Here is a 20,903-nt window from a genome sequence, read left to right on the forward strand (position 1 = left end):
TTTATAGTTACAGATATACATAGAAATTCAAACAGTTCAAACAGAAGTTCTTCAAACCATTTTACTATTTTGTGCAAAATGAAGATTATTCTTCAATTTACACTTACTAAGTTCATAAGTTTTACAGTAAATTATGATTAAACTTCTGTCTGCTTGTGCTTCTGGCATTTATTTTTATATTTATATAAGCTATATATTTACATTGTTACAAATTATACTTTATTTTGACTCAAAATCAAATAAATAAATAAAGTACACAAGATTTAACAATTGATTTTATCAATTGACTGTTATAAAGTTTAGAGGTCAGAAAGTGAAACAACAAATGTAAATGAAAAGTTCTGTCCAGTTACTAAATAACAGATAAACCCAAACGCCTGTCCAGAACAGGTATGAGTGGAGAGTATGGAAGTGCTGAATCATAGCCCAGTAACTGGCGTGTGGATGATTCCCAATCCCAGCCGAACTCCAGTCTGCTGCACACACATGGATATTGTTTATCTGCCCAGCAAGCCCAGTCCACTGCTTTCTTCACAGCCTCCCAGTGCATTGGCCTGCATGAAGGAAACTTTATGAATCTAATCAAGAGAAACTATGGCACATGATAATGTGTGTGTGCTGTGTGCTCTTACCTGGGACCCTCAGAGTCTTTCAGAGAGAAGAGAGACTGAAGCAGCTTCCCCTCGGCTGACTTCTTTACTCGAATCAGCTGCAGTACCAACAGAGTGGCCACCAATCTCAAAATATCTACATGAGCCTTTGCACCTGACAGACAAAACATCTGGGTTATCAACTACTATTTCACTTACAACCAGAAAGTAGATACACAGTAGGGGCTCATACTGTACCCATAGAAGTTAATCTATTTTCTTTTACATGACACAGATCCTGAAAAATTTGCCGCTGATAAGCTGTGAGATGCTGATACAGTAACACTATTAGAAGCATCACAACAATCATAGATGTCTATCTGTCAACACTGTGTTATCTTTATTATTTTAAAACTTTTCACCAGTTTGACAACAAAAATCTTACCCAGTGAACAAATGCCTTTCTCTTTAAGGAAGACATTAGCAAAAAAGTCTACGTCCAGGCTGAGGAAGCTACTGAGCCTCCCGGTGCATTCCCAGTATCCATCCTATGTCGATCCAGAATGGGTACATTTTGTATTAATTTAAAAAACATATCGATTTTCTGTGTAGTATGTAGTGCATTACATATGTACAGTACCTCATGCTGAAGCTGAAATAGCTCATCCCATGCCACTATGTCACGTCTGTATGTTTCTTGCCTGCCTAATCTCAATCTTATTTGTTTTCTTTCTCTAAATAAAACTTAAGAAATGAGACATCTGATTAACAGTTTAAAATACAGTCTCTCTCAATAAGATCCTCATCAATGTAAGTCAACTTACCAGGTGCAGAAGACACACTATTTTGAACGTTGCACTCAAATAAAACAATATCTGATGAAGGTCTGATTCGAGGGCCTGATAAACCGAAGTGCTGCACAGAGAGAGCTGCGCTTCCTTGGGAATCAAAACCTCTTAAAGGTTTACCAGGTAATGAAAGTGAGGGCGGGGGCCTGGCATGCATGATACAACGTGAAGACCTAGCAAAACCTCCAGATCTCATGGCACCAAAGATAGGAGGCGGAGGAGGGGGCCCAGAAGGGCTATCCCACAAATCCAAGGCCATGCTTTCAAAGGAGTCTACCTGGAAAACAAAACAAAATGCTTGGCATGGTGGTAAATGTGGTATATTTAGTGTTTTTACATTTAATTGTTATTAAAACAAGCTGATTTTTACTTATACCTCTTTATCCTCAGTCCAGCCTATATAAGGCAGAATATCCACATCCTCTTCTGCAATTAGTTTAGGAATATCTGTGAATCCAGTGTCAAGCTGATTCTGGTCCTACACAGAGAAAATTAGGTTATAAACATAATTCTTATTTTTAGGTATCTCACATTAGCAGTGGTTGAACAATACTGGCAATACTAATGAACTGGTTATTATTTGGTATCAGCATCAGTAATCAGTTATCAGTAAAAATCTGACAATAATGGTGGAAGCTGAGGATTTGTGTAGTGTGAACTAGAAGCAGACAGAAGATCTCTGCTATTGTTGTGTATACTATAGTATAATTTTTTATTCCTATATAGCTGAATACTCTGAAGTTTTCTTAGATATTGTGTACATATTATGTAATAGTGGTCATTCATTTTAAAATGTATTTAATTTCAGTAATGTTGCTTGGTATTGGTCATTGTAAAACCCAAAGTCTGTTCACTAAACATGAGCAATAATAGCATTAATTTTACCCTCTCTTCAATTGCCACAAAGCTGGTAAACTGAGACAAGACGGAGAACTCTTTACTGAGTTCAGTGATGTAAGACTTCAGCTCTGCTTTCTTTCCCTGATAAACAGATAAAAACATCAAGTCAACTTCATCTGACAAACGCATGTATGCATCTCATAGTCTGATGATTTTACATGAACATATTAAAGAAATATTGTACCTCATGTTCTGCCTCACTGTTTCCGAGTATGCCATCTTCATAATCTCTGATGATCGCTCTGGCTGTTAACTTGTGGAGGAACTACACACGCAAACACATAGACACAAACTCAAAATAAAATTTGACAGTCGATGATATTAATGATTTTGTGAAATATTTAAGATGTTGGCACTCACAGTTCCTTTTGTCTTTTGAAGTTCAGTGGTCGACACCATTGTTTTTATCTCCTGTCCACTCAGATCACCAAACAACATGGCCTGAAGAAGTCAACATCATACCATTCAAAACAATAAATGCATAACAACTCAAGCTGAGAAAATAATACATATCAAGATATTTCATCTTTTGATGCTATTTGATATGTAACTTGATATTTATATTTAAAATTCATACAGACAAATAAAAGTGCATTTAAATTATCGCCATAATCACACTGCTTAATTTCATACCACCAACAAGATCATAGTATTTATAATATTGTTGTTCAATATATCATCTATTCCTAACAAAAACTACAGCATGAACCAATTCAGCTGCACAGCATCAGATCATCAGTCCTACCTGAGTACAGTGTGGCACAAAGCCGTACACGAGTGTATGACAGTCACTGAAGAGAGCGTGAAGCTGTGAGGGGGCCTGAACAGGAGGGGGCGCTGTGGGATTAAATTGCTGCCATTTCACAGCCACTGATCTGCAGCCGGGAGACTCCACCCGCTGAACCTGAGCACGCACCTGAAATCACCAATTCATTTATTTACACACAATCATCAGAGGAGCTGTGAGACCCTGGTCTACTGTAACGCTTTCACTTCTTAAAAAAAAAGAAAACTGATAGATGACTAGTGTATGATTTACCTTCTCTGTCCATGTGTGTTTCATCTTTGTGTCGAAAAATTCATACGTCCCACCGCCTGCTTGAGCCAAAGCTCTGAGCATATGACGATTAGCTGTCAGGCTACACAAAAACAAACATGAGTCACACTGTAGATTCAAAAGTGTAATACATTTTAATTGAGAGATATTATAAAGTAAGGAGAAAAGCAACATTAACATTTCCTCTATTGAATTAACCTAAAAACCTCTTTAAAGACAGACCTGAGGCCGCAGGTGAAGACTCGCGTGTGGCAGGAGTTTTCTCTGACCAGCTGAAGAGTCAACGCCTGGTTCTGTACGTGTCCATCAGAGATCAGCAGGATGTTTCTCATGCCATGTGATGGAGGTATCAGGCTCAGGCTACGGAGAGGCCTCCACAACTCAGTGCTGCCACCCGTTTCATTACACGACTGTTGATAAAGACGTCATTAATGCAATGATACACAGAGAAACTGAGATTTGTGACCCTGTTTGTGAAATCTACGATAAAGTTTGAATTCAATCATTGATTTTACATTGATTTCTGAATTACATTGATTTTGAATCTTTGGTCTTATCCAGTCAACACTAAAGACATCAAGGTTATATTTTTACAGGATGATTTTATGTAAACACAGTAAATCATTTAGCAGGGTTATTGTCACGGAGTGCAGAACCGAAAGTGGCAAAGAATAGACGATGGTCCGTGAAACACCCCGTCACTTCCTGTAACTCTGGGCAACCATATTTGGGGCTTTATTGCGTGCACGTGCGCAAATGAACGTGGGGGTTGGCTGCAATAACTGTGCACATCGACAAAGTCGTTGTGGGATGTACTAAAGGGAACGAAGGAGAATGTTTCAACTGCCTTCTGTGTGTTGGGCATCTGAAGGAAGAAGGAAAGCATCGTGTGTCAACAAATCAGTGAGTATGCGTAGTTCGCTGTCTTATGAGTACCTCTGCTATTAACCTTGTGTGCCAGTACGTTCTTGGGTAGTGTGCACAGTTTGTTGTGGCCCCACTGGTGGAAAGGAGCGGTGGGCAAGCCGAAAGTCACGAAAGGAGATAAGCAGTGTGGATTACTGTCGCGGGGTAGACGTCCATCTAGCCATCCTTTGCGTCAGCCCTTCTGTCTATTCGTTCAGGATCAACCCCTAGCCCAACGTGGTAGTGCTACCCTAATTTCACAGTGAGTGAGTGGAGTGCCGTGGGTGAGTCTCTTTGTATGATGTGTATACACTTGAAAGGATTGTAGTGTGGTGCCGTGTAAATGTTGTCAGCACTCGCCCCCTAGGCCGAAGAGGAGAGCCCTGGATGAAAGAGAGTGAGCTGGTGTCGGTGGACGACTGATACTTTCATACATACCTGGACGGCGTCTTGTAATTCTTTCCTCTGCCTGATTGCGACAAGAAATCTGTAAGGAGAGAAGATTGGTTGTGAGTATCGTGTGAAGTACTGAAGGAGTAGGACTTTAGATTGGCTGTTGTGTGGAAAGGTGGATGTGCTGAATTGTGTATGATCATACGCTGTTGAGATCTCTTGATTGAGATGCCCCTGTCTAGATCTCTGGTCCTGCTGTGGAAGAGAGGTGAGGGAGCGATAGGCAAACTCCTACAGTACACCCCTGGTGTGGTGCTTTAATTCTGACTACCCACTGCTGAGATCGTGCTAGGCCCCACGTGTAATAGCCCTGTCCTGTACTTCCACCTGCTCTCCTGCATCGAGTCCAGTGGTGATGTATTTTCCTTACCTGCTCACTGAAGTATCCTATTATTAAAGAAGCTCTGTGTGTGTGTTTTGCTGCCAGCCTGTAGTTTCGAGCCAAGGGCTCTGCGTCGACGTGGGACTGTCACGACGTATTGGAAGTACCCCTTCCAAGTGTGTTCGTCAGAAATCCGTCCTAGTGAGGAGGATCAGAAGTTTGTGTGTGTACTTACGTTCTCTCTCGTCTTTGAAGGCCCACGGAGCTAAAGCTGTACCCCCTCCGGGCTGGTGAGTCACGTCTGTCTAAAGTTACAGTTACTTCTCCTGTGTACTGGCCTGCACGTCCAAAGCCACAAGCCCAGAGTAATTGCCCTATACCCTTACCTGTACGTCCAAAGCCACGAGCCTAGTGTAATCGCCCAATACACTTACCTGTACGTTCAAAGCCACGAGCCCAGAGCAATTGCCCTATACACTTACCTGTACGTCTAAAGCCACGAGCCCAGTGTAATCGCCAAATACACTTACCTGTACGTCCAAAGCCACGAGCCTAGTGTAATCGCCAAATACACTTACCTGTACGTCCAAAGCCACGAGCCTAGTGTAATCGCCAAATACACTTACCTGTACGTTCAAAGCCACGAGCCCAGAGCAATTGCCCTATACACTTACCTGTACGTCTAAAGCCACGAGCCCAGTGTAATCGCCAAATACACTTACCTGTACGTCCAAAGCCACGAGCCTAGTGTAATCGCCAAATACACTTACCTGTACGTCCAAAGCCACGAGCCTAGTGTAATCGCCCAATACACTTACCTGTACGTTCAAAGCCACGAGCCCAGAGCAATTGCCCTATACACTTACCTGTACGTCTAAAGCCACGAGCCCAGAGTAATTGCCCTATACACTTACCTGTACGCCCAAAGCCAAGAGCCCAGTGTACTCACCTTGCCTAACTGCTGTACGCCCAAAACCAAGAGCCCAGTGTACTCACCTTACCTAACTGCTGTACACCCAAAGCCGAGAGCCCAGTGTACTTACCTCGCCCATTCACTGCATTGTCCAAAGCTAAGAGCCCAGTGTACTTACCTTGCCTACCTACTGTACGCCCAAAGCCAAGGGCCCAGTGTACTTACCTTGTCGATTCACTGTATTGCCCAAAGTCAATAGTCCAGTGTACTTACCTCCTATATTTACCTGCTCGTCCAAGTCAAGAGTCCAGTGTATCGACCCTATATACTTGCTTGCACGGTCGGAGCCAAGAGCCAACGTACCTACCCTGCATAACTCACATGGACGTTTGGAGGCTGAAGCCTAACCTATTGTACTCCCTTATAGTACCTGAATACTCACCTGTGTACCTTCTAGGCGTCCCTAGCCTGACCTCCGAGATACCTGTAGACTATCTGGACGCCTCAGCTGGACGGCTGCGTGCTACCTATCTGTTGGGATTGCCAAATTCAGGTACTTGCCCCCTCCCCTACTTACCCGTGTTCCCTCCTTTCTGCCCAGGAACAGGAAGTGGAGAAACTCAGCTGAAACGGCTGGAGACATAAGGAACTGGATTAGGAATATACACCCTTAAGCCACGGACGGACGCATTGAAGAAGAGGACAGAGTGACTTACCTCCTCATCCCCGTGAGAGTCCTAGGCGACTCTGTGCCCACGCTCTCCCTGGCTTGGAGAGCTACAGTTTTAGTGCCCCTTTTCCCCCGCCCCTTTCATATTTTAAATAATTTAATAAAGTTTGTTTTAAATTGCACTTACTCTCTCATGTGTCTGGTCATTGGGGTATCTTTGGGATCTCCTCGAGGTGGAAATTAGGGAGGGGCGAGACTCACGACATTGGTGGTCCGCTCCGACCTGTGACATTATCACAGACTGGGTCACATTTTAGTGATGAAACAAAGAGGTCAAGCTCTGGCTGGCATGGTTTGCTCCCTACTGGTCGATGTTGTAACTACACAATTGTGGGGTCAAAGGCCACAAACAGGCATGAATACATATTCATAAATAAAATACTGCGTATGTTCTAGGGCTGTCCTCGACTAAGGATTTACATATTCGAATCAGAATTGTCGAATCTTTTCATAGTCGACCGATAGTCGAATCATCTATATTTGTGTGCATGGGTTGGGAGGGGGTCAGACCAGGTACAAATTGATAACTTTTATTTTCTTTCACAAGCAGCACACATAAACAACTTACTGATAAAGTGACCAAAACTGTCTTTCAAGTGATGAACGAAGACAAAACTGACGATGCATTTATATATTTTTAAGGTAAAATGTATAAGGCAACATTTGTTTAATTATTCCTCATAACATTTTAAAGCCACGATCTACAGAACATCACACAAAAAAAATTGATAACTAAACCTAAAAATATAACAAAGGTGATCCTGCCTTGGAAACCTCGGCTAATTCAGTGTTTTTATTTAATTTGGAGATTAAGCGCGTCAAAGCAGTCATAACCAAAAAAAACGACAAATGAGAAATGACAAATAATTTGTGATTGTTAATGCAAATTATAAAAACTAAGCTTTATATACAATTCATAAAAACACTGAAATTAATGATTTTATAGACACTACGCGTTATTATTTAGCAGAGAAATACCTGCTTGCTTTCACTTTGATCATCTCCATTCACTTTAGATACAGAAACAACTGATGATATTATTTATTTCAGGAATCTCTTTTCTATCATTTGAAAGTGAACACCGATCATATTATTAAATCACAAAAAAAGACAGTCGTGTCAGGCAGAAATATAGGTTCGGTGCAGATATTTTCCGTTTCATCACCGAAATTTAAAGAAACGACTTTTGACAAAATAACCAGTCTGTTCTTAATACATTTTAAAAACGTATACCCGTCGAAAACATCCGTTTTTTAATGTTTAGTTTGATGAACTTCTAAATATGAGACGAAGAGCAGCACGTTCGGCTAAATTGCATGCGCAATCATGGCCAGCACGCAATAGTGCAAAATCTATAGACGGTTTCATCGGACGCACGTGACACGTCTGGATCCGAACTTTACTTCCGGTTTCGTTTTTTTTAATGGTCTGACTAGTTGCTAAACTGATCTCTTGAACAAATTCCTCGTCGAAAATAACACATGTTTTGGTATCCTAGGTAATCTGTGTGTTGTTGTTTTTTTGCTTGTTATATAAATAAACTACGTTTAAAGAACTTTGTTGTTATTTATTATTAGCGGAGTTTACCGGAAGTTACGTGCGGACCGCGTCAGCGGCTTGTTTATGTTGTTTCTGCTGAAACCGTCTATACAACGAAAAGCAATCCAAAATGTACAGACTTAAATTAGATCAGAATTTACGTTTATAATAAATACATTTTTTTTATAAAATAAGGTCAGAAGTAACAAAGTGCAGAACAAATGTGCAAAATGCCTCAAGTGCACGAAAACAAAACACAAGCCAAATAGATACATCAGATAACCCAGAGTGATTTATAAATAAAATAAAATAAAGAAATTATTAAAAGAACGAAAGTATAACCAGAATTGCCAGCTTTTTCTTTTAAATAGAAACAAAGAGGCAATTGTTTATTAACATAGGAACCTCTTATGGACGTGCGGTCACAGGGGTTGCTGGATTTATTAACGCATTTTAAAAATATTTATTGAAAGCTGATACTTCACATATTATTTGCAAAATTATAATAATATGCTGTATATTAATATATTGAGAGAAAGCTGTTATATGTGAAATCAGATTTGTGCACAGTGCACCCATATACGGCCAAAATTAAAGGATCCTCATTTCATAACACATCTGCGACGATTCGACTGTGAGATTGGTAGTCGAATCAGGCTTCTCCTATCGATGCATCGAATCTTCGACTATTCGGGGTCACCCCTATGTTCTGATGCAAACAACACATAAATTGTACATACTTTAGCACATAATAATATAGAGATGTTTTGCCAGCGAGCAATTTTTGCCAAGTCTGCTTCCCTCACTGGTGTGTCTAAAATCCACACCAGCATTTTTTTTTTATTTGGCAATTATTGCCTTGATAAAATGATTTGGTAATAATCATGCACAGTTAAGTCCCCTAATAGAAAATGTACTGTATAAAACATTTCTCTCTATGCCTCCTTTCCAAGCCAGCTGTACAGAAACACCAATCTTTAACCATTTTAACTGCTACTCACCATAATGAATTTTCTGGCTGATTCAAAGGTTTCATCTAAGAGCACTGGTGCAGGAAACGCTTCCTTGTAATCTACAACAATAACCACATTAGAAATTCCACGTTTTTACATCTGGATGCATTTTGGTCAACCGGATCACATGTGGATGGCTAAATACTGTACAGTAGTAAAAAGCTTTGAGCTCATCCAATCTTTCGCCCACATTCAGGGGTAGTTGAAAACGCATTTGACCGGATTGCTTTTGTGGTTTAGACACTCATGTGGTTTGAGCAGACACAAAAGACCATCTACAATGTTTTTACATCAGTCCTGATGTGAACCGACAGTGTTTAGTGCGGTCTTTAGGTTGTCACCCCCCATTCAGACAGCCAGCGACCAGCAGTAGGAGAGCGACGCGATCTCATTCATTTCAATGGAAACCGGGCGACTTCCGGCCGGTACGGGCGAAAGTTACTGTTGGCGACCGTAGTAGCGTGTCCAGCAACACGAGAAAGTTAAGAAAAGTTTAACTTTACGCAAATGTCGAGCGAATTTCGGGAGCGACTACCAATGAGAACGAAGCAGTGGAGTTCACGTCATCCTTCTCTCGTCAGTTATTGGCGTGGATGGTACTCATTTGTGTATGACAAGCAGATTTAGAAACGCCTCATTGAAAGAGACGAGCGACACACAGCAATAACATCGCTGTCTGTCTGAATGCGGCATCATTGAAAAAAGCAATAGTGGCTGCTTATTTAATCATTACTCTGAAATATAAGAGAATGCCATTACGTATGCATGTACAAAACGTTTTGCAGCATGTTTACCATCAGCAAAACCAGCGGTAACCTGACATAATATTAGTGCGTGTCAACTAAACCCCGTAATTTTTCCTGCTTGTGTTTTAACAACTCGCCTATAGACCATCCCCTCGAAGTAATCATGACTAAAGCGGTTAAAGGTGGACAAGTGATCGAAACCAGGTGTAAAGGGGAATGTGTCTTGACCACTTGTGATCCAATTAACCAAAACGCAGTAATACCAGTTATAAACAGAGCCTTAGATTCACATTGCAGTGTAAATATATATTAAAATGAGATCCACCATGTTGTTCCTCACCAGAACCTCTTTACTATAAGAAACAAATTACAGACAAATAGGGAAGTTAACCTAAAAAATAGCTAAACAAATCTCAACAGCAGGTTCATGAGCACTAACCAGTGCCAAAAAAGATGATGTTGATCTTTAGTGAGCGGTCTAAAGAGTTAAGGACTTGAAGAGCAATCCTGCGAGCGTTTAGCATGGCGTCTCCCCGCATTGACTCTGAGGTGTCCAACAGGATGATGACATCACTCACACTGGATGGACCTTCAGAGTTGGACTTAAAGTCTGGATAAAATACCAACATGCAGGCCTGGAGAGATCATTGTGAAATAAAAACAAGGTTCAATCCAAAGCCCAAATGAACACAAAAGAAGACATTTTGATAAATGATGATGAGCACACCGCTGTAGGCATCCATTGACTTCCATAGTACGAAAAACAAATTCAATGAAAGTATTGTGATAAATGATGATGAAGATATTTTGATAATTGATGGTACCCAAATTGCATTCCATTGTATTTGTTTTCTCTACTATGGAAGTCAATGGTTACCAGCAGCCATGTGCTTACCATCATTTAACAAAATATCTTCTTTTGTGTTTATTACAAAAAATCATACAGGTCTAGAACAACATGAAGGTAAGTAAATGATAATTTCTGGGTGAAAATTAAAGGGCCATCAATGAAAGTTTGCAGTTTGTCACTTCAGATTATCTACTATATTAAATTTAAATAGCAGGTGTAAACTGATGGTTTCTGTACCTGACTCTCTTTGTCTGGATGTTTCTCCACCCACATTCTGGGCAGGTGGATCTTAGAAAGGCTGAAGGTCACCTGGAGCCCATCAGATCCAAGAGTTTGTCCTGGCAAAGTACTGATCACAGCCTTACAGTCTGTCCTCTTAGTGGGGAAGATAAAGATGAATGTTAATATCCCTTCTTATTTAATGCATTTTAATGCTTATTTACAGAAACAGTTAAGCATTTAGTGATAAATAACCTTGATTTTGATGAGGTGTGAAGACTCTAAGTTGATGATCTCATAAGGCATTTCAATGGACATACACAGAGAGAACTCCCTTAAGAAAGAGATTGACGAAGTCATTTAAGAATATTGAGAATATAGATTAAAAATATTTAATAAAAAAATTGCCCCAGCATAGCACATGGTACTTTAGTAATGCAGTACAGTCCCAGTAACATAAGCAAAGTCATGCTAGTCTTCTGCATCCTTTACAACCAAACACTGGCTATCAGTGAAGAATTACACCATGAGTTTGTGTTTGCATTGTACCCTGGCCTGATTTGCATGATTTCTTTAGTTTGAAATGCAAACAGATGCTATTAGTAGGTACGATTTGTTCATTAGTGAATTTAGATTTGTACCCCTTTGACTGAAGCTCTGTCACAGAGATCTTCTCAACAGTTCCCTGAAATACAACACAACTTTATTTCTCTACAGAACAGAATGAAACATCCTAACAGTATTGCACACAGTGTTTGAATTAAAGTTCAGTCATGACAAAAAGACTGTGTCATACCTGAGTTTTCTGATTGAGAGCGGCACTCTGCTGCCACGGTGCTACACTGCCGGGCAGAGAGAAGATGATGGAGCCTCCTCTCACAACCAGCTCAGTGATGAAGGTCACCTTGATCAAAACTGTGGCTCCTGGAGGAAGGTTCCCAACGCTGATAGTAAATACATCCTGTCTCACATAAACATACAGACTTGAAGAAACCATATGAGGACAACTGTCTGATACTCTATTAAACACTAATGTGCTCTCTGTGGAGTCTTAAACATACAGTAGCTACATGATGACTTTGGTCTGTCTGCTGTAATAAATACATCTATGAAGAAACAGAAATCTGAAAAACTTACAGGTTCATCCTGGTCCATTAGATACGCTCCATAACCCTTCCCTACTGCTTCTCTGTATTCCTTACGAGCCTGTTCTTTTTCCTTTACCTGCCAGAGGAAGAAAGTGGATAATGGATGAGAAACCAAACATAAAAGTTTAAATTAAAAGCATAGCTGCTCATTTACATTTGACAAATTGTGAATGATAACCACCTTTCCAATGACATGCTTTCCATTGATAAAGGCCTCAAATCCACACACCGCTGCCGTTTCCTCCAGTGGAAAGACGTATTTTGCTTCAATGGGAACTTCACTCTGGTTTACGTAAGTCTGAAAAATGATGACCTGGTGAAGAGAAGAGAAATCAGACTTAAATTCAACGCTCTGTAACAGGGGTTCTCAAACTTTAAGATCTACATCATTAGATGGTCCCTGTGTAAATATCCTAACTATGGATTGCAGACCACCTGGGGTCACCAGACATCCTTTAGGAAACTCCTGCATTGTAATGTATTGCGCCCTAACCAAATGTGATGCCAACTGAAGTTACTAACCTCACAAAACAAGTCTATCAATTTGCACCGCACATGGACAGCCTTCAGAGGAAGTGTCTTGCCACTGCTGTCCAGGAGACCTGCGGTCATCTCCTCTAGAGGATTCTTAGTGGACTCCAGACCTTCACTGTCATCAATGGGCACTGGACAAACACATTGACACAAAATCACTAATAATGTTGTGGATGCATTTAGCTTGACAGAACATCAAATGTGACATGATCTGTAACTACACGGCATCAAGCTCTAATACTCTTAAAAGATGGACATGTCTTGATCAGTGGAAGTCACTCACAGATTATTTCGGTGGGCTGTGAGAGCTCCTCAGAAGTGTCGATTTGAGGATGAAACTCTGTCAGCTGGTCCTCCTCTAAAGTGTACTGCACTACATACTTGAGTTTGATCTGATCTGTGTTATATACAACATACTCATCATCCTGTAAAACATACACAAATGAATGTAAAGGTTTGTATCAAATACACACAAGCAGATTATTCAAGTACATGGACAACGAAAAGCACCTGAAACTCTGAGGTAGTTTTTGGAGTTTGGCGGACTCCATGTACACTGTGATAGCCCTCGGGGGTGCAGGTCAAAGTGGGGTCTCTTTTCAGCAGGTTCTTGCACTGGCCCAGAGCCACGTCACACACCAACAGCAGTCGAGAGCCATCGGCTACGCTGGGCTTGGAGTATTTCACACTAGTCCTGTGATACAGAATACAGTATGAAAAATTACATACGGCTAAATAAATGATGACAACATTTACTAAATCGATCACTGACGTCAGAGAATCACTGAAGTAGATGCCTCCTCCAAGATTCCCGATATCTGTCCTCTCAATTCCGTGTTGTTCCACTCCGACCCTGGGCAGCAGCAAACCTCTGATAGAAATAAACATACATAGTGTCTATTGCTATGAAGTGCTCAATACAGCTCAGCATGTTTATGTATGTGATGAAGAACACATGCTCAAAACTTATTATTACAAACTAATTGGTAATAATAGCAAATAAAGGTAATGTGGGTGGTAGGGGAAGCTGTGTAAAATGGATGATCTACTTAGTCTCATGCCTCATAACAACATTACTGTTGCCCATGTTGTATTAAGAGGGGACCTTATCCATTTTTTGTTTTCTGCACTATATCCACATTGTTTGTCTCCTTTCACAGTGACTAATTTGATTTCAGACAACAGCAAATCATGATTTTCAGCTTAATAAGAGACTTCTTATAGAAAATATTACATTCTTATGACTTGTGTTGTCTTGTGATCCATGACATAAAAATTATTAAAATAATAAAAAATAACCATTCAAAAAAAATCTGAGATTATATATTTACAAATATATCGTTTTTAAAGAGTGTGTTCTTACCGTGAAAGGATTCCAACAAAACTGCTGGTACCAGTCGAGTGGAGGAGGGGCTTAATGTTGCCTAACTCCTCCCTAAACATCTGAAGCTCCACCCTTCTGCTCACGCGTAAAATCTGCTGAATCTGAATAGGTCTGTTGTAGATGCAAAATGAACCAAATAATTTAAAGACAAACTCTAAAATGTAAAGATCAACTGAATATCAAAACATTGAATATGATGTGACTTTACTTTTCTTGAAGCATTTGAGAGATAACAGTGAACTCAGGGTTTTCTGATGGGACCACATCAATGCTGCACCTCAGGGCACGATACTTTCCCAAAGAGGAGGGCAAGGGGCTTCTCATAGTGGCCTCACTCACATTCAAAATATCTCTGATCAGCTGGAGAAATCAAAACAGATAAACGTTCAAGGACCTCATATATGCCTTGACATTACAAACATTAGCAGCATTATTGAATCACTAGCATGAATCTAAGCTAAAGGACTGCTTAATTTGGCAATGTCAACAATGTGTTACCTGACAAAGGTCTAGTTTCTGAGACACAAGTTTGTGTTTGGAAGGAGGGTCGGCTATTTGAAGGGGTAAAAGAGTGTTGACCTCCTCCAGCAGGGTCTTGACTTTCTCCTCATCTTGAGTCTTTTGTGCCTGCAGCAGCAATCCCTCCACCCTGCTCACCTGCAACATCACAGAGATTTTAAATACAACAATCAAGATATGAAATATATCACTGTTCATGTGGTTATCTAAGCTCACTCTTACATCATTAAGGCTGATGCTGGAAACAGGGCCCGTGAGGATTTTACTAAGGGAACCAAGAGCTTCGGTCCAAACCAGCTCCACAAAGACGCCCACTTCCTGTGATAGTGTGCTGCAGTTCAGCTTCTCCTCCAAAAGAAGCTGACAATCAAAAGGGCGGATGTTAATTTTGCACCCATTTATTATGAAAACAGATGACAATCTAAACATGGCAAACATGACAGAGTAAATATTGTATACACATAATCATGATAAACAATATTTCAGCTATAAACATTACTGACCTCTAGGTCCTGTCATTTTATGTGACTTCAAATTATAATTCTGTTAGTATTTACACCCTCTGTAATATAATTACAACCTGTATTATTAATCTCTTCTGTGGATCTCAGAAGAAGCATTGGGCCTTTCACACCATGGAAACCTTTTCATAATACACAAACTATTTGTGGGACTGCACATTTTTTTGTAGTGTTCAGACCACAGGAATTTTAGTACTGGTACTGCCTTTTCTAGGTCTAAATTATCTCCTAATGCGGAGTAGGGTCTAACCAGCACAATGCAAACTATTTGTGACGTAAAATGTGTTTATTGGCCAAAAGCATGTCATATAAAATACAAGCACTAACATTCTTTTAAAAAGCCTTGTATTATTTAAGAATGAGTCCATCAGTAACTGTCTGTCATTTACCATTTACCATAAATCATGACAGGATTTTCAATTTTAGGTGTAATATCCCTTTAACTACTGCTTCAGTTTCGGTGACATGTTCAGTAAATGTTATTATTTTTAGAAACATAAAGAGGTTTCTGTCCATCAAACCTGTTTTAAGCTGTCAGATGCCAAGCGCTCAGCCTCAGGGGGAAGTGTAAAAATCTGTGTGAATCCTTTATCTTTCTCTTCTTTCATCAGCATCACATACGCTTCCAGAGCATCTTCAGAGGTGCTGCAGTACACAAGCTTGTCCCATACCACTTTCTTCTAGAGAGAGAGACTAAATCAGCATCACCACAAAACACTATCAATGTTTCCAACTGTACTTCCTATGGTTGCAATATAGACACCATACAACAGGGGTAATTATAAAGTTGGCAAAATCTATCAATCGTTCACTATGATGGAAATGATCAAACCTCTGATTCATGCAAGATTGAACATAAGACGCGATACTGTTGACCAGCTCTTCCTTTGGCACTCTGTAGCTCCAAAACTGATAAAGTATTCGAGTTATTCTGCAATACACAATTAGAAAAGTGCAGATGTGAAAACAAACTTTAAAACAAATACAATAGTGATGGTTTCAATTATTCCTGGCATGCCGCGTGAGTTTTTATTACATGTGGAAGCGGGAAGAGCGCACTGCTCGCAAGCAGGTACCATCAGGATATGTGTTAAAAACTAGTTGGTATAGCATTTGTAATCTGTGTTAATAGCTGGTGGCAGTAAGTGCACTATTAAGGGTGTAAACTTTAATGAAAGAAAAGTGGATTTTTATATGTAGTCTATATGCTGTCAATTAAATTGGAATCTGTGAAAATCAGTGATCGTACGCTAAAGCAGTTAAGGGTCTTTGGAAATATCTGTTCATCTGCATGTTGCATTAACTTACCTTCTTAAAAAAAGAATACTTGGCCACTTGAAAATGTGAAGGAAATTCAGGCAGATCCTGATCACCTTTGTAAATTCTGCAGTAGGAAAATGTAAAGGTATGGCAGTCAGCTAGTATAAAGTCTAATAATGGATTTAAAGTAGTAAAGCACAGGTGACATTTTGTCTTTGTCTATACAGGACAAACATCTACAGTATAGTATAAAAGAGTTTACCTAAACTTCCCGGGACGGGGTCCGCCCTTCTCAAGAATATTAGTCCCTTTTACTGGTATCTGAGTCAACACTTTTACATCTTTAGGGTAGGAAACAACATTATTTCATCATCAGTTCTTAAATGCACTTAAAAACACAATACTGTACAAATACTATGTTAAATACATCAGATGATATAAGTCTCAGGTCACCACCAGCTTTGTTGTTTTTATCCATATTTATTTGTACCTTTTTACAGAAATGCACACAAAATGTAAAAAACCCAATTTTCAGAATAAACTGGCTTCTTCAGACAAAAGTTGGTTTAAGTGTGATCTCCCTTGAACTCTTTTGGGGAGACTGAAGTCCTGTAGTCATTAGATTAGACATAAGGGTTTAATTTCATTTTGGTTTACAAGAGCCTGCAGGTTCCTGCTATTGCTGAAGTGTAAAAGGAGGTCATACTAAACTTGACATAAAAAACTGTATTCTGATTTTTAATACTGCATAGAGATGTATTGTATTTTCTATATATGGTCACTATACCATTGCAAAAACAACAAATCTAATGTTGTGGCATATAACTTTTGCAAAGTACTACTATCCATACAGTACTGTATACTCAAATGTATACACATGTAGCACAAAACACACCCACTGTTAGCAAATGTAACTAATCTGGCTGTCGCACATACAATAAAGCCCATCCCTGTTCTTGCCATTACATGAGGCAACCTCAGTTACAATAAGACACCTACAGTAACTATATTACAGGTATGTTATTTTTTAGGGATACACCGATACCGATACTGGTATCGGGTATCAGCCTCGATACCACATTTTCTTAAGTACTCGTACTCGTTAAAAGTCCCCCGATACCTGGAATCGATACCACGGTCTAAGAAATGTCTACGTTTAAGCGGCGTGTAAGGGGTTAATGCCTCTTGTGTTGTCCAAAGAGGCAGTTTAAAAACAAACTGGAAAAAAGTCCTTTGTTTTTTTTGTTAAATTATATGACTAAAGCTGTTACCTGTAAATTTAAATCATGTTTTTTATTAAGTACTCGGTATCGGCATCGGGAAGTACTGAAATGCAAGTACTCGTACTCGTATTCCAAAAAAGTGGTATCGGTGCATCCCTATTATTTTTAAAGAAAGTCATTTAATCATGTAAGCATTTATTATAGCCATTCCTCATCCACACATTTACTATTTACCGGTTTCAGAAGTAGTTATTTATCTTTTCACACCACAACAAATCATGACTATCATGCGTGTGTTTAAAGTTGTATGTTTCTTTTTGCTCACATGCAGTATAAAAAGCAATACTTCATAAGTGTTTAATACCTGGATTACGTAGGAAGCTGTGTTGAGAACTGGGGTGTGTCAGTTGTGGGGTCAAAACATGCTCTGCAAAAGGCAGGAGATGACCTTTATCCAGACAACTCCATACATACTGCATCCCAACCACAGGGATCTGAAGCTTGTGAATGCTCTTCTGTCTGTTACTGCTCAGATCATCCACACTGCTGGTCACCACAAAAGAGCACTGAACAAATGATATAAAGTACAGATCAATTAAACTCAATACCCTATAATACAAATTCTAATGGTTTCTATTAATTACAGATAAAGTCCTATACGTGTATGTATTTAGCTTTACTTTATAATACTGTATGTATTATAGAGTAAAGCTAAAATCCTATACGTAGTATATTTCAGGTCTTATTCCAGTTGGATTTAATATTTTTTATTGGTTCTAATCTGTCAAATAACAGATTACCAGTACAGAAGATTATAGTTTCCATTACAACCAATACAATTCCCATTATAATTAACCATTAAATCATGTAAAGTCGTTGGTGTCCCCAGAGTGCATATGTGAAGTTTAGCTCAAAATACCATATTGATAATTTATTATAGCATGTTAAAATTACCACTTTGTAGGTCAGAGCAAAAATGTGCCGTTTTTGGGTGTGTCCTTAAACATGCAAATGAGCTGATAAAATGCAAACACTGATCACAATGATGATTGTGGTTTGTTGAAATTGAAACTCAATTGTGCTGTCAATTTCTTCTCTCTCTCTCTCTCTTAAATCACTTTAACAAACACAGCCCTACCCCAATAGAATCAGGACCTTCTTTTGATAGACCCGCCCCACACATACGCAACCAAGGCAAAGATTTTAGGTGTGTTCGAGATCATCGGGCGCTGCGCAGACCGATCGGCGAGGTTTGCCGCTTGCAGTCGAGGTAGGAACTGAAGACGGAGCCGTCAAGCCGGACACCTGCTGCTTGCCGTAGTGACGTGTGGGCCGTGTTTCCTTGATTGTAATCGCAAATGAAGTGAATGAGATGCTGAATTTTATAAAAACAAACATTTTAATAAAAAGTTGCAACCAGAAACATTTTATATCGAATATTTTAATTGCTGATTATACTGTATACCTGAAAATAACGGGAAACAAGCCTATATTATTAAAATACCAATAGAGTTTGTTATTTTCATTTTAATTTTTTTACACGACACAATATAACATATTTAAGCATATTAAAGTGTTTTTTCCTGTTTTAAAACATGAATTTATAATGTTTATTAGTGGAACTAAAGATTGGATTAAACTTGAAACGCACGTGATCGTTGTCATCAGTGAGGCGACCAATCACGTAAAGCTGTTACGTCATCACAACTCCGGGCAGCCGCTCTGGAGAAGCTGCACCGGCTGAGCTAGCCGGCTACTCTCGAAACGTTCTCGCGGTACTTAAAAACCATATGACACATTCACGTGCCTGCAGCGCCAGCTGAAGTCGGACAAACTTACTAACCGGAATGCACTGCTTCAAGTCAGCCGCCGATCGGTCTGCGCAGCGCCGCATGAAGTCGAACACACCTAAGATGTTGTTTAGTAGACACGTCCCTTACTGCTGATTGGCTACAAGTGTATTTTGGTACTGGCCCAACTCCCTTATTCAAAGTGTTTTTGAAAAATCGCGCACCCCGTCTTTAAGGGGCAGTTTTATTGTATACCTAAATGCCAAATCTGAATGACCTATTCTTATTCTTTGTCACGTTTTCTAGGTTGATAGAAGCACTCGAGACCCAATTATAGCACTTAAATATGGAAAAAGTATTTTAACTATGACCCCTTTAATAGATGTCAGAACAAAGAAGTGTCTGTTAAACAGAAGATCAGACCTGTTTGTTAATCACATAACTGATGTTTCCTCCATTATCCAGAAGAGCTGACCTCAGCTTCTTCTTCTCTTTAAAAGGCAAAGTCCTCACATCTAACAGCACGTTACAGTTGTCAAACACCGCCATAATGACCCCCAATATTAAACTGCAGAGATAAACAAAGGCTCGCAATGAAGCACGCATAAGCATAAACGTCGCGACGTTGCTTACTCAGTAAAAAAAATTAAAACACTGACAAAGTAAATTGTCATAAGATTAATAAACCGATTTTACCGTGAGTAAAGTTTTGAGTCGGATGATAGATTGTAAAGTATACATATAATCCAACCTGACTGTGTGTAGTCCAGTAAATGTCAGTACTGTAGGCTACTACCTGGCTGACATGGGGTGAGGACACGTCCCAACATGCTATACAAACACAAGGCGGGCGCCATCATGTGGTGAAAAACAGCAATGACAAAAATGACAAACATCATAGTCATATAATTTGTATAATTTATGGTTATTAAAAATCATTGTCACACGGTCACAAAATAGTAAATTAACAATATGACATTTTCTTTTCCAAAAATCTAATTTTCACCCAGTTGTATATTTTTTCTTCTTCTGAAAGAGACAGCTTAATAATCCAATGTCTAAAAGAGAGAGGTTTTTATTGACTGCACAAACAGGGCCAGGCAAACATTTCACATATCATCAACAGTAACAGATATTCACAGGATTGCAACAGATGGAGAACAATTTGAAAAACTTATATTTCAGTTATTAAATAAAAAGGGAGAATATTTTATTATTCTGTTCTTTCAGTGGCTAAACCAAAGTCTTTGAGGATTTTTAAATATACATTTTGCTACTTCAAACTACACAAAGTTCATCGCTCTTTAACATGTAACATTGCTTTTATTCAAGAGTTAAATGCCTCATCAGTCACATGACCTACACATATGGGGTCAGAAGACCCCCAGGGGCCCCCAGAAGGTGAGACTTGTTGCACCTGACGTCACTTTCGGCGAAC

The 20,903-nt window shown here is 39.5% G+C and overlaps 1 protein-coding gene across 3 annotated transcripts; it reads right to left on the reverse strand.

Annotated features, from left to right (window-relative positions):
* Positions 1-352: 352 nt before the first annotated feature.
* On the reverse strand, positions 353-20,283 carry LOC135782449 (protein mono-ADP-ribosyltransferase PARP4-like). 3 transcript variants are annotated; one of them, XM_073811931.1, is made up of 36 exons: positions 20,162-20,283; positions 19,889-20,033; positions 18,040-18,241; positions 16,715-16,793; positions 16,501-16,576; positions 16,025-16,123; positions 15,714-15,872; positions 14,894-15,031; positions 14,651-14,809; positions 14,361-14,512; positions 14,132-14,263; positions 13,541-13,639; positions 13,279-13,462; positions 13,052-13,193; positions 12,757-12,899; positions 12,416-12,547; positions 12,224-12,310; positions 11,883-12,047; positions 11,728-11,771; positions 11,342-11,420; positions 11,105-11,242; positions 10,457-10,652; positions 9,260-9,330; positions 6,847-6,942; positions 3,618-3,805; positions 3,378-3,477; positions 3,084-3,254; positions 2,699-2,779; positions 2,523-2,603; positions 2,324-2,419; positions 1,815-1,916; positions 1,415-1,715; positions 1,231-1,334; positions 1,036-1,138; positions 633-765; positions 353-554 (listed from the first exon to the last, which is right to left on the reverse strand). In XM_073811931.1, exons 2-36 carry the CDS (start codon positions 20,012-20,014, stop codon positions 353-355), a joined length of 4,560 nt encoding a protein of 1,519 aa, XP_073668032.1. In that variant the 5' UTR covers positions 20,015-20,033; positions 20,162-20,283. The 3 variants fall into 3 exon arrangements, 2 of the variants coding, with proteins under 2 accessions (XP_073668032.1, XP_073668033.1); XM_073811932.1 differs by lacking the exon at positions 6,847-6,942; XR_012335110.1 differs by lacking the exon at positions 353-554 and having other exon boundaries at positions 632-765; positions 849-1,138.
* Between the last annotated feature and the right edge of the window lie 620 nt (positions 20,284-20,903).

The sequence above is a fragment of the Paramisgurnus dabryanus genome, chromosome 15 (genome assembly GCF_030506205.2).
Source record: "Paramisgurnus dabryanus chromosome 15, PD_genome_1.1, whole genome shotgun sequence".
Lineage (NCBI taxonomy): Eukaryota > Metazoa > Chordata > Actinopteri > Cypriniformes > Cobitidae > Paramisgurnus > Paramisgurnus dabryanus.